The sequence below is a fragment of the Babylonia areolata genome, chromosome 1 (assembly GCF_041734735.1).
Source record: "Babylonia areolata isolate BAREFJ2019XMU chromosome 1, ASM4173473v1, whole genome shotgun sequence".
Classification (NCBI taxonomy): Eukaryota; Metazoa; Mollusca; class Gastropoda; order Neogastropoda; family Buccinidae; genus Babylonia; species Babylonia areolata.
In genome coordinates, this window is record NC_134876.1 from 44099730 (window position 1) to 44114729 (window position 15000).

General features: G+C 44.0%; 1 protein-coding gene across 6 annotated transcripts in view; it reads left to right on the forward strand.

Annotated features, from left to right (window-relative positions):
* Window positions 1–8223: 8223 nt before the first annotated feature.
* Window positions 8224–15000, forward strand: part of LOC143283250 (prominin-1-A-like) — an 84498-nt gene continuing 77721 nt past the window's right edge. For 4 of the 6 annotated variants that reach the window (XM_076589451.1, XM_076589458.1, XM_076589435.1 and 1 more), the window contains exon 1: window positions 8225–8671. In XM_076589451.1, the coding sequence (XP_076445566.1) occupies window positions 8419–8671 (253 nt within the window). In that variant the 5' untranslated portion in view covers window positions 8225–8418. Of the gene's footprint in view, window positions 8672–15000 lie in introns of all 6 variants that reach the window. The other 2 variants (XM_076589427.1, XM_076589443.1) reach the window with 2 other exon arrangements.

A 15000-nucleotide genomic window follows, 5' to 3' on the forward strand; every position in this document is an offset into this window, starting at 1 on the left:
GTGGAAGGTGGGGGTGGGGGGGTATTTAAACAGTAACCCCCCCCCCAACCCCCCCTCTCTCCCCCCACCCCCACCCCCCACCCTGTTTGCTCGTTTGAAAACGAAAATCTTTGAAAACAAACAGATCTTTTTTAGTGATTCAACTCAAGATCCTACTCGTCTCAATCTAGTTATCTTTTCATTAAAACAGTGTTGCAATAGCAGTGATGAAAATGCACTATTTGGAGAGAGGAAAAAAAAAAAAAAAGAAAGAAAGAGAAAAAGAAAACAGCATTACCGTGTTGGTGAGAGATTGTTAGCACAAGCTGTGCGTGCGTGGGCCGACTAAAGGGAGGGGTAGACGGGTTACCGGTATTGGGTGCGCTCGCGGCGTCTCTCGAAGTAAAGGTGTGTTTTGTGTGTATGTCTTTGTCAGTGTCTGTGCATGTCGTGAATGTTGCGTTACATAAAAGGTAGGCGCTGATAATATTGTTTACATTGTATGGGCGTGTGTAAATGCCTCGTAACGACGCGGTGGCCTGGTGGTTAAGCGCCCGACACTCAGTGACTGAGTAAGCGAGTGTGCCTAAGTGCGAGTCCCACATCAATATGTCTCTCTCTCTCTCTCTCTCTCTCTCTCTCTCTATATATATATATATATATGTGTGTGTGTGTGTGTGTGTGTGTGTGTGTGTGTGTGTGTGTGTGTGTGTTTGTTTGTGTGTGTGTATGTACCGACCAGTTTTTTTTGTGTGCGTGTGTTTTGTTGTTGTTTTTTACTCCTTCCCTCTCTCCTCCTTGGGTTGTGGTCTGGATGCTAGTCATTCGGATAAGACGGAGGCCCCTTGTGCATGTAAAAGACCCCACGGCAAGTAAAGGGTTGTTCATGGCAATTTTTTGTAGAGAAAAAATCCATTTTGATAACAAATATACAAATATACTTTTAATTCACTATTTGCAGAGACAGAAAAAGGAAGAACAGCAGCAGCAGCAACAACAAACAACAAACAACGCGGCGCTCTCCCCCGAAAAGAGCAGCACGAATTTCGCACATACAAATATGTTGTAAGAAAAAGTAGTTACAATTCAACTGAGTTACAATTCAACTGATGCCATACTGTACAATACAACACAAAACAACGCAACAGAATACAATACAATACAATGCAATGCAAGTGCAACGCACCGCAACACATCACATTGCAATGCAACGAAATATAATGTAAGTGCAACGCACCGCAACACATCACATTGCAATGCAAAGAAATATAATGCAAGTGCAACGCACCGCAACACATCACATTGCAATGCAACGAAATATAATGCAAGTACAACGCACCGCAACACATCACATTGCAATGCAAAGAAATATAATGCAAGTGCAACGCACCGCAACACATCACATTGCAATGCAACGAAATATAATGCAAGTGCAACGCACCGCAACACATCACATTGCAATGCAAACAAATATAATGTAAGTGCAGTGACACATCACATTGCAATGCAATGAAATATAATGTAAGTGCAACGCACCGCAACACATCACATTGCAATGCAATGAAATATAATGCAAGTGCAACGCACCGCAACACATCACATTGCAATGCAAAGAAATATAATGTAAGTGCAACGCACCGCAACACATCACATTGCAATGCAAACAAATATAATGTAAGTGCAGTGACACATCACATTGCAATGCAATGAAATATAATGCAAGTGCAACGCACCGCAACACATCACATTGCAATGCAATGAAATATAATGTAAGTGCAACGCACCGCAACACATCACATTGCAATGCAATGAAATATAATGTAAGTGCAACGCAGCGCAACACATCACATTACAATGCAAAGAAATATAATGTAAGTGCAACGCAACGCAACGCAACACATCACATTGCAATGGAATACGATACGATACGATACGATATCGTACAATACAATACACTGAGTACAATACAATACACATATATGTTCGAGATACAGTATTATCAATCAATAATTCTAATAATCCTCGTCTGAGTAGTTGTGGTGGACGATAAAAATGTGAAACTGAGTCATCGTCATTGTCAGTTTTCATGCAGTATGTATGAGTGTTGTAGATTATGGAAATTGGTAACCCTTCACAAAGGTCTATGACCTATCGTGCCAGCTCAGTGTCTGTCTGTCGTTCAATAATTTGTCTGTATACCTCACACACACACACACACACACACACACACACACACACACACGCGCGCGCGCACGCACGCACGCACGCACGCACATACACACACACACACACACATCACTGACACAGAGGCACGTTCGCATACTCTCTCTCTCTCTCTCTCTCTCTCTCTCTCTCTCTCTCACACACACACACACACACACACACACACACACACACACACGGGATATTCTTTATGCAGCTCACCCTCTCACTGATCCTCATGCACACACGGTGGCATATCTCCTCTCTCTCTCTCTCTGTGTCTGTCTGTCTGTCTGTCTCTCTCTCACCGCAACACTTAACTATTTCCATACGAACGGCGAAAGAGACGACGTTAACAGCGCTTCACCCCAGTTACCACCATCAAAATATTACAAGCGGAAGGCTCTTTTACTGAAGACGTGAATGTGGACAAAGAATACCACAATTCTGACGACGGAAGCTAAAGGTTGGGTCATTCAGACACCCACTGGACATCCGAGGGGTCTGTGAAGAGAAGAGAGGACTGGCCGTACTGAGTGAGTTAAAGGAATATTCATTCACTGATTATTTCAGTTCAGTCACTTTCATTTATTGTCAGACAAACAGTTGTATTGACGACATAAAAGCTTGAAACTAAGTTATCAGTTTCTTCACCAGTCAGTATCAAGTCAGTAATGAAATCAATCAACCAGCGAATCGTTTGGAGTGACCGAATCAATTTCGGTCTCTATCTGCATCAAGCAAGCAAGAAAGAATAAATTTCAAACCAACAATAACGACAACATCAGATTTCAGATTAACAACAAAAACATCAGATTTAACAACAACGACAACACCAAAAACATCAACATCACCAGTTTTCAAAACAGCAACAAAAACAACAAGGACACCACATTTCAAAACAACAACAATGACACATCCCTGAGGCGCTTCAAGGTTCAGCCTCTGTTTCGCTCGTGTGACTGTCACGTGTGTCAGTTTTCCTTCTTTCGTGCATTTAGCTGGGTTGCACAAGAGATTTTAGCGGCAGCGCTAAGTTTGCTTTGCGTTAAAGATTCAGTTTCCCAAGTCTATGGAATTAGCATGTCAGTTACAGTTTCAAGGAGGTAGCAGCCGGCTATCATAGTTTAAAAAAAGAAGAAAAAAATGAGTTGATGCCTGACTTCAGATTGTTTTCAAACGCTATATATTTCTTAAACTGTACAGGCTAAGCATTGGTATATGGAATGCGCTACCTATCAAAACTAAACTTGCACAAAATACTAATGCGTTCAAAAATCTCCTTGATATGAACATCAATTTAAAAGAAAAATTTATTGACTTCGACGAGTTATTTACAGTACGTGTAAAAGAAAACATATATGTATCCCACAAATAAAAGGAGACCGATATTGAAGGGGACACACACACACACACACACACACACACACACACATATATATATATATATATATATATATATATATATATATAAGCCGTGAGGCCTAGGCAGTCAAATGCCACTACTACTACTACTACAACAGAACCTGTCAGTCATCAACCGTCACTGAGAGCGGCCGGACGGGAACTGAACCATTGACCAAAGTGACAGCCCTGTGGGTGGCGGATATGAGTCCAGCACTGACACCACCGAGTCACCCATCGCAGCAGTCACGGTTCACGATGTGATCAGTCGATCCATAATCATCACTGTTCAGTCAGTGCAACTGACGGGCGCAATAGCCGAGTGGTTAAAGCGTTGGACTGTCAATCTGAGGGTCCCGGGTTTGAATCACGGTGACGGCGCCTGGTGGGTAAAGGGTGGAGATTTTTACGATCTCCCAGGTCAACATATGTGCAGACCTGCTAGTGCCTGAACCCCTTCGTGTGTATAATTATGCAAGCAGAAGATCAAATACGCACGTTAAAGATCCTGTAATCCATGTCAGCGTTCGGTGGGTTATGGAAACAAGAACATACCCAGTATGCACACCCCCGAAAACGGAGTATGGCTGCCTACATGGCGGGGTAAACACGTTCATACACGTAAAAGCCCACTAGTGTGCATACGAGTGAACGCAGAAGAAGAAGTCAGTGGAACTGAACCTCAGTGCTATGGTCCCTGTGGCGAGCGGCACTGCGGGCCGACTTGGCCCTGAAGGATGGTGTGTCCATGTAAATGTTTGTAATAATTGCTGTTGCTGGTCTTATCATCGTGGCGTCAATCAATAGCCATTCAGTTGGAGATAGGTGTTGATAAAGCCGTAGAGATCTCTCTGTCTTCGCAAGCAGGAAGTCTTTCTTCTGTGCCGCCACTCTGTCTTAAGTGTCTATCTGTCTGTCTGTCCCCCTGGACTGCACCCCCCCCCTCCCCCATCCTCTTCAAGCCGGCAGTGAAAGGAGGGGAGGGGGGTGGCCGGTGGGCCGGTATTTCATTATCTGTCCTTGTCTTAGTCAAGTTAGGTGGGTATACCTATTCATTTCAGTTGTCAGCAACTTGAAGTCCGCAGATTCTCAAACGTCACCGATGTTTTACTCAGTGCTACAAACCATTGATATATTTGGAAGTTCTAGCGTTAATTCGACTACACACACACACGCACACCGGCACACACACACACACACACACACACACACAGAGTATATATATATATATACATATATATAGTAGTCGAAAGTGGGCACATCATTGTGCAGGTATACAAGCGACCAAGAAAGAATGAACTTGTGACATCAGTTTTTAATGTTGTCGTGTTCTTTTTCGGCGGCAAACATGTTGTCATGTTGTGCCGTGCCAATGGGAGCGGTCGTGCAGTTGCACGTGTTGAGAAGGTTTGCGTGGTGAGATGTTTACAGCAAGCTGAAGTCCTGCCGGAGGAGGCCGGCTCCGGTTGATCAAGCTGTGTTATGGCATATGATTTTGCTCTCTGGACGGGAAAAGAAAGTGTAGATGGGTGTGGGAGAAAGAGAAAACTCAGTGAACAGAATACCCCAAATTCGGAAGTCTTTTAAAATAAACTGATGTATAGGCACACACACACACACACCGTCAGACATACACACACACACACACACACACACACACGGACTGGAGCCGCCTTCAGGGATGCTATACCCAACGCCGGTCACGACCACCGCCACTAATAATCACTCCCACGACCTCAGTGTGGGGATTTCCAGGTTTCTAACATAGACAAGTGCTCTGCACATCTAAACACACACACACACATTATGCTGGCACACACAACTCGACGACCCGGCCACCCCCTTCACCACCCATTAGCCTACATGATTATGATGAGGATGATGAAGATCATGTGATAATGATGACTGCCACGGACCAAAGTCCCACTCAACTGACACCACACCCTGTCAGTCAGTGTGGCAAGACGGGCGGGGATGAACTGTAGCCACTGTCCATAGTTAGGCTACTTTCCATAGTCAGGCTACTGTCCATAGTCAGTCTGTTCAGTGTCATGCTTCCTCTGTGTGAGTGAGTGTATGAGACGGCATGTCATTAAAAAGAACGTGACTGCCTCCAACTCGTTCCCGACGCTGACTTGCAAGAACCCGTTGATTGAGCACTTCGTACTGCGATAGCCGGCCGCTTTCCCCCAGTCGTTTTGGTGCAGCGGTTTTCCGATTCCGCAGCGTTCGCCCCCTGTGCAGCCCCCATCCACATCATCAATCCTATGAGGCGACCCCGACAGCTGCTGGTTTGGGAACACTGTCAGTATTTGTTAAAAGCATCAGTCTTTGTTAAAACTGTCGCATAACGAGAACACGTCCAGATCACCCACAACTAAAGCAAGCAAACACGCATCAACCAGTGCAAAAACATAACTGAAGTGCAGTCGGACACGGCACGCGAGCGCGGAAATGAATTCCTAATCCTGTTTTGTGACTGTTTGCAAGCCTAAAAGCGCGGCAATGCAGATAGTGTCATATAACCCAATTTCCCATAATTAAAGAGGGTTGCATGCATCAGATTACGAAGTTTAGGGACTTAACAAGTTTGCGTTTTGAACTAACGAGGGCTGTCGGCGGAATCCATGTTCTTTTCTCGTTGTTGTTAGTTTTGTTTCTCGGTCTCCGACATCTCGAACTGACACTTCAGGAAGCCGACAACAAACCGTAGTCAACTCACAATAATCTCAGTTGATTTAATTAATTTGAAAAAAGAAAGAAAGAAACCATGGTTACCGTTCGGTGTGTGTGTGTGTGTGTGTGTGTGTGTTTGTGTGCGTGCGCGGTGTGTGACTACTGATTCAGCAGTCAGCAACGTGATTCCAGATCTTTTCAGAACACTGTCTGGACAATAATAGTTCAGGTTCATTCCGTTTACATCTATCAACCCTTGATATCAAATCCCCCTCCTTTCCACCACCAGTCCTCCCATCAGTCCCCACATCTATTCCCCAGACCTCCAGCCAGTCCTGCTCAGATCACCAGTCTTTGCCAACACGGTTCCACTGACCCTCTAATCTCCGGATCCGCGGTGATGAACCCCACCATGATGGACATTAATAATAGTGTCAACTTGTTTCCCGGCGTCCTTCTGTTTACAGATCAGTCCTTTAAGATTATTTTCACACGCTCCTGTACACCGACGTGTGACGGTATGATTCGCTTTCAGTGAACAGTGTTGGTTTGTGACCATGACGGTCTCTATCCACGCTGCATTGCCACTCAGCCCAAAGTTTAACACCACGTACTGAACAGCTCCAGCAATGTTATCTCTATCAGGTTCGAGCAACTTTGGAGGTGATCTCTTCCTTTATAAACCGATTAAAGCTGAACTGATTGAATTCCGGCATTAGTGGTGAGCTGTTGGTAGTACTACGTGTGAAGAAACAGTTTTGGGAATTGTTCCAATAGTGTCTGTCATTCCACAGACCAAGATCACGTTGAGGCAGGGGACTGATGTTCGCGTCTCAGTGCTGCTCTCATACTCGTAGCTGGCTAAGCATTTCCAAGTACAATAGATTTGGATCGTCTGGACATCCATGGATATTCAGGAATCACAGGGTTTTGTTTTTTGTTTTTTGTTTGTTTGTTTTGTTGTTGTTGTTGTTTTCGTCTTTTCCTCTGCTCCCTAAGATGGATCGACTGATAGTTCTGTAGATAACGTCGCTTTTGTTCTTTAGGTCGGAAGTGTGTGCTACCCGCAATATTGCTAAATGTCACAAGTAGTGAGGGACTTGATCAAAGAGAGAATGCATCTTTTCTTTGGTGTACCTGACTGAGTCTGTCAGGTTGGTTGTACAGCACTGACACTGCATAGAACAAACTCTGGAAGGAGATTGTCCTCCGTCCGGGATCGACGGAAATGCATCCCGGCCGGATGCCCAAAGTGGAGTGGAGCTTAAGAAACATATCCCGGATCAATACTCGCCACAGATATCCACTGTCTCAAAGAACTCGTTTTAAGCGCTTGGAGTCGCTGACGGCAGCAGGGATGGACACGGTAAAGAAGGCACACATGTTGATAGGTCAGTGGCCCATAACTCTATCAGTGCCATGTTCAGAATGACACCCTAATTGTAGATGCTGATCTTGCTCTTTCAATCAGAGCAGCTGTCGTCCCAGACTCAATCTAGATCGAGTCGAGTCTGTCACAGGTGCTATTTATAGTGTCGAGTCATCGTCATGTCTGGCTACTTCCGTTTGTTAATTTTGGAATCAAAGGTCTCGAGAAGGGCCACACTAAGGATGTGGCTGACAAAAATTGGTGGGCTTTCATCTTTGGTCACACACACACACACACACACACACACACACACACAAGCACGCCGCACTGCACGGCACGCACACACACACACACACACACACACTCACACACACAAGCACGCACGCAAGCACGCACGCACGCACACACACACACACACACACACACACACACTAGTTGCTGAAAAAACAAGAACAAACAAAAACACTACACAATCCGGTATCTATCTTAACTACTCTACCACCGCAATCAAAAAGCGTGCGGGTCGTTGCCTCGCCAGGCGTGGCACGCGCGCACTGACGTCACAAGTCGACCCCGGAAAGTGACGGAAACTCCCCGGCAAAAGAGTGACACAGCATCAGGGATGGGTGGCCCTTTGACAGGCATAGGTCCACTGTAAACAAACCGGATCACTTCACATCCCACACGAACGCACACGTCAGACTAGTCACTTTTGTATTCTTAGCGAACTGTACGAGAAGTGAGGTGACACAAGTTTTTCGGTGGTTTGGACCGGGCAGTAAGAAACCATGAAGAAAACATTGACTAAAATAAAAGGCCATGGGTTGCCTGCTGTGTGTTGCTGTTCTTTTGTTTTATTTTGGCACATGACGTCTGCTCTGGCGAGTTCCACTAATTCGTCAGGTACGGTCACTTCTGGAGAATACACAGGCGACGAGTCGTCGACGACAATGGAGAGAGGAATGAGACCGTTCTTCGACATGGTCAAATCTTTCCTTGGCATTGTTCAACCCAACCAGATAACAGACCAGTCGTGGCTGAGTGAGTAACCGTGATGAGTGTTAATGCTGGCGTGTGCCTCTTTCTTTCTTGGCGCTCTGCGGCTACTGTTTGATGTTGTTGTTTTCTTCTTCTCCCAAGTCTGGGATGGTGTGTTTCATTTAGTCTTTGTTTTTAGTGGGATGAAACGCTCTGTGTGTGTGTGTGTGTGAAAAGAGGAGCACGTTCATTGTTGTATATTTTAGCCTTTTTATTTCCTAGTTTAGTCAGTGTGTTTATAATGGGTTTTAACCACATTGCATGTAAAGAAGAAAACACAGGATATCTACATTTCCCCCTCATGGACAAGCTTGGAAAATAAACCAAGTTTTCACTATGTTTGAAATAAGGAGGAAACAAAAAGCTGACAAATTACTTTGTATTTGAAGTATTCTTTTACAGAGATAATTGTATGAATGCATATAATACTTTTATGCATACTAATAGATTTATAATGTCAAACATGTGAGTTGCTGTTTTGAATACAATGAGCACTAAAAAGTCTTTAAATCTCCAGTTTGTAAGAAGTTAGATTTTAGACTGGGTCTTTGTGTCCTCTTTCTGTTTGTTTCTTGCTCTCCCAGTTTTTCCCTTCCTCTTTGATAATGAACACACACACACACACACACACACACAAATGTTAGAAAAGACAAATTGAAAGGATACATATGCACTGGTAAACATGCTTACATGTATTAACACATAACGCACACATGTACACACACACCCCTCTCTCTCTCCCCCTTCTCTCTTTCTGTCACTTGTTTACATACCTGCACATGTGAGTGCACAGCTGATGTGTGCGTTGTACACACACAGTGACACACCTGTGCCACATACATCCATGCACATGTGAATGCAGACAACCATACTTTTTCACACACACACACACACACACACACATTCAGTAGTGTGCACAAACTGTACACATCACATGCATACACTTATCTGAATAAAACCTTTCAGAGGAGAAAGATGGAGAAGCGTGGAGTTAGTAGAACTAGAACTTATAACACATAGCTGACAGCTGTCAGTATCACTTTATCAGTGGTTAACATCATGAATTCGTTTCTGAAAAACCTCCAGGCAGATTGCTGTTAGTCTAGAAAACTGGCCTAACTGGTCTGGTTGTACCCTGATTTATTCAGCCCCTAAACCCCCCTCCCCCACCCCCCACCTTTTTGTTAACACATGATTTACCTTTTATTAAGACATTTGACATGACTGCTGTATTGAAAATTTTGGAATAAATCATAAATCAGCCACATGTATTTGAACGAACCCAACATGCTGTGTGTGTGTGTGTGTACATGCGTACATGTGTACACATATGAGTATGTGCTACAACTTGTACAAGATGCAGATCTATATTATTCTAGTGCAACTAGAATATGAATATATATATATATATATATATATATATATGTGTGTGTGTGTGTGTGTGTGTGTGTGCCATTAATTTACAAGCATCCACTGGTCCAATAAGAACATAGACTGATAAGGCACAAGTAATGTAGAAGCCAATTTAAAAAAACACACAAAAAAACACCACCAGAAAGAGTCAGATGTGTACAGTTATGTAACTAGTCAATTTAGAGTAATGTCAGAGTGGGAAACAAAACCATCAGCCTGGACATAAACTTCATACTGTTTTTAAGTACAGTTGATTTACCCAGTATCTGTAACAACCCAGTATTCATTACACTACACATGTATAAAGTATACACACACAAATCACACACACTTTTGACAGACACATATATGTACACATACATGAGTATATGTATACAATGATACATTTAACACAGTTACTCAGGAAATTCTCTCCCTCTCTCACACTTACACACACACACACACACACACACACACACATGCACAAAAGTACACATGCATACACGCACACACACACACACACACACACACACACTCTCGAGCACACATGCAACATAGATGGAAATTCAGGTCGATTGGGCGGAGAGGGAAGTCCTGTCCTTCTAAGTGACTGACGCAATTAACTAGAGAGCAGCACTTAAAATGGAAAAGAACCTTTATGCATTTTGGTGACGCTGGTGTGACTTTGCAACCCAGCAAGGTCATTAATTAGACTGATTCACAGACAGACATCTCAAATAGACCAGCTTTGCAGCCTATGGCAATTAGATGGATTTGAATCAGAATTAAACAGACTTTGCAGCCCAGTAAGGCAATTACAGTGATTGGGATCAGACTTAGGTATAGGTTAAGGGGGGGTGGGGGGGGGGGGGGGGGAGGGGCAGCAGGAGAATTGAAGGAGAAAGGGCCACCAGCCTCTCTGTGGTTGGGGGGTGAGGGGAAGGGAGGGAGGAAGTCCCAGGGTTGGGGGGTGAGGGGAAGGGAGGGAGGAAGTCCCAGGGTTGGGGGGTGAGGAGAAGGGAAGGAGGAAGTCCCAGGGTTGGGGGGGGGAGGGGAAGGGAGGGAGGAAGCCCCAGGGTTGGGGGGTGAGGGGGAGGGAGGGAGGAAGTCTTGCAGGACTGTGGTGTGTCAGGGTGATCTGGACAGCCAGCCTCCTCTAATGACAGGTCACACAGACAGAGAAACCCCAGTCTCTTCTCAGGATGCATCCCTGAGCAAACAATGACAAAAATGTGTAAGGAAAGCTTGGGCTGCCAACCCCCCCAGTCCACTCCTAAGCTGCCTGAAACCGTGTGAAGCAACGTGATCAGCTGTGGGTTGGGCTGGCCAGCCTGGAGTTGTGGAAATAGAGCCCATGCAATGACCAGGTCTACCAGCCATCCTGGTTGGAACGTCATTCAACTTTGGGGTAAATCAGACTTGTGTAATGAAAAAAAAGAAAAAAGAAAACAGTATGGGAGGCCTGTATTGACTGTGGCAGGTTCTGTGTGTGCCCAGCAATAGACTGAGCAAACAGTCTTAGATTTGCCAATGTTTACAGTTTGGGGGGGAGGGATAGGGGGGGGGGGGTGTGCTCTGTGGAGAAGGTTATAGATATTGGGAATGGACTTTAATAAAAAACAAATGTGTGGGGGAGGTGTGTCAGTGTTTTTGGACCAAGTGCATGTGAATAACTGCAAATACTATTGCACACATAAATGTAAACCTGTTTAGTGTTCTACTGTTAGCAACACACTGAACATTCTATGAAAATGACCTCATTATGATACAGACATGTGTGCATCTGTGTGTGTGTGTGTGTTTCATGCACACACACAGTATACACAAAAGCAAACACACACACACACACACACACACACACACACACACACACACACACACCACACACACACACACACACACACACTTGACAGGAGATAGATATGTGTATGGGAGATGAAAGACTCATCCATAACTTAAGTTACATCGACTTTCCCTTCATGGATAAATAACATGGACAACACTTCAGCCAACAGTGCCCTTCTCTCTCTCAGTGTGTTGGCTCAAAGCTTCCCTAAGCAGGAGCACAGTTACCTAGCAGTGGGCGAGCTGCCCATTCACAGCTGGACACCCCGTGCACATAAATTTACATTTCTGCTGTGCAAGCCAGGCATGTATAAACAGGGAGGGGAGGAGGGATCAGGGCCAGGGGGCTGTACTGTGGTCACCCTGCCTTTCATGTTTGTAATTGTACTGACTGTTGGTGACCCCTGTACACTGTGTACTGGTAGTGGTAGTCAGGCGGTAGGGAGGTACTGACTTGCAAGGCAGCTTTTGTTTGTTTTTGAGTACTGCCTTTGTCTCGGCTACCAGTGCTGGTCACGTTGTTGTTTTAAAAAATTGTAGTTTTGCTTGTTGGGCAGTTTTGTTTGTATTTTGTCTCAGTTACCTTGTCAATATTGCAGCCTGAGTTTTCACAGCAAAAGTGTTACATGACATGTAGTGACTAAATACACCCGCCCCCCCACTTCCCTAGCCCCCTGCGAAAATGGAGTAAAAACCCACTCATGTATACGAGTGAATGTGGGAGTTGCATGCCATGAACGAAGAAGTCGTCTAAATATTCAGAGGGTTATGTATCAACTTCAAGTGCTTGCTGTTTGCTGAAAAAACATACTTTGTAGTATTGTACCTGTTGTCGTGTAGATCTTGCTGTCTGTCTTGATGTATCTCTTGTCAAAAGAAGTTTTTAAAACCTATATTCATCAGCATATATTTCATACACTTATGGGTTTGTTTTCTTTTTTCATTATTTTTTTTATTCTTTCATTTTCTTTCCATGTTTCATTCTTGCTCTTCTTTAAGTTTATCAGCTTAGCAATTTAATTTCCCCCCCCTTGCACTTTGATTATCACCATATTTCTGTCACCAGTGACAACCTTACCTACCCCAACCCGCCTTCAGCACCTCCCTGTACATGCCCCCTTCTGTCGCCAACTCCATTTTCTCCCTATCACACGTGTATGTTGGTAATCCCTGGGGTGTTTTCTGTCTGAAAACTTCAAACAGATCTTTACGGTCCACTGAATTCTAGAAAAGGTGTCACTGTCAGTACTGTCAGAGCAAGAGCTCTGTTTATGTCTCTGGTCGTTATATTTCTGTTTCTGTTGATCTTACTGTCTTTGTGTATACAATGTACATTTTACACTGGTGAGTAGCTGTCAATACAGGCCAGCCAGAGACTGCTGTTATGTTCCTGTCTGCATCGCTGTTTCCCTTTTTGTCATCCCTTATTTGTTTATTTATTTTGCTTCTGTTTTTTGTTTCAAGTCTTTCACTCTGTTCTTGATTTCACCTTACTCGGTTACCCACTGCCTTTTCCCTTTCCCTTTTTGTTTCTTTTTATTTCTTACAGGAAGTTTGTTTTCACATACAACAAAGAGACACATGTATGCTTGGTCAAATGTGCACACACACACACACACACGCACGCACGCACGCACGCACGCACAAGCAAACTGTTGATAAATCATAGCCATTTATTTTATGATTCAATTCTATTGCCCCTTACCATCCCTTTTGTTCATCATTAGATTCCATAATTTGCTGATTCAGATGGTAGCACAGATTTTCACGTTGGTCTTTTTAAGTCCTGTTACTATGCTGTGAAAGTTGGTTCGTAAATTATACCTTACTTTTTTATATATATATATATATACTGAAATCTGACTGCCCCATTGCAGTTGTGTAGCAGGTGCTTCTGTCATTACTGATCGCAGGGGAATGGTCAACATTACTATCATTTAGTTTGATATCAATAGCTACTAAACTACTGTTGCTGCATTACACTGTTATGTGGAAATTTACTGAATTTTGCTTTACCCATTGCCAACCAGAAGGGAAATCCTGTTCTGGACAGTGAAAACTCAATCACCAAAAACCCTAAATCTGTTAGTGTGCCTCAGTGAGTCTTAACAAGAACTGCAGTTTAGGTTTTGTTGTGTTCAGGTTTGTGCTTTGGATTTTTTTTTTTTTTTTTTTTTTTTCAGGAGTGGATTTGTGTGTGTTAGTGGATGTTTGGGTGTGTGCTTTAAAAGTAAAATTTATTAGATTTAAAAAAAATTATTTTGCTAGCCATTCAGGAGCCAGACAGAAGACAACAGAACCAACATCTGTAAACTAAAGATTTATTTTTTCTTCAAGATAAGAAACTCTTGGCAAAAAATCAGTTTTACGAGCTGATTAAGAAGCTGTTGTTATTTCTGAACTTGGATGGTTCAGAGCAGCCTTCCAAAGTCGAAGAAAAGGGGGTCTTCTGTCTTTTCTTTGAGTGAGTCAGCTCAGGTCGCTTTGACATCAGAAAAGACATTCAGTGCTGACCTGGGTTTGGGTTTTGATGGAGACTGGCTAATTACCTGGATCGTGTCACCTTTCCTGTCCAGCGTACCTGTCCTTTTGAGCTGTGCTTGGTGTCCGCGACTGGCCTCCTTTGTTCTGTAACACCGCCCCCCTTCTGTCAGCGGTGTTGGGGGTGGGCTGTTTTGTCTTCAGGATGCCAAAGCCCTGACGTGCCCCGGATATATTTGGAGCATGGGATAATCGTCCACTTGGTGGACTGCCTTCAGGGCAGTGACACAGTTTTTGTTGAAATGGATTTATATGTATGGACAACATGGATGATAAGGCTTAGAGCTGTGCTGTTGTGTGGACAGAAAGGCGCGCACTGACCGACTGTACACTTCAGACCGAACTACTGAAAAATGTCTTTCACATGACTGCATTTACACACTTTTCCTTTCTGCATGTTTCTTTCCCCGTCTCCTCCCCTGCCCTTCTATCTCTGAATGTCTGACTCAACCTTTCCTTCTCTTTCTCTGTCCCTTCTCTGAGTCTCTTTCTGTGTAAGTGCAAGTGTAAATGTTGGTATTTGACACTGGGAGGGAGGGGGCGTGTGTGTGTTG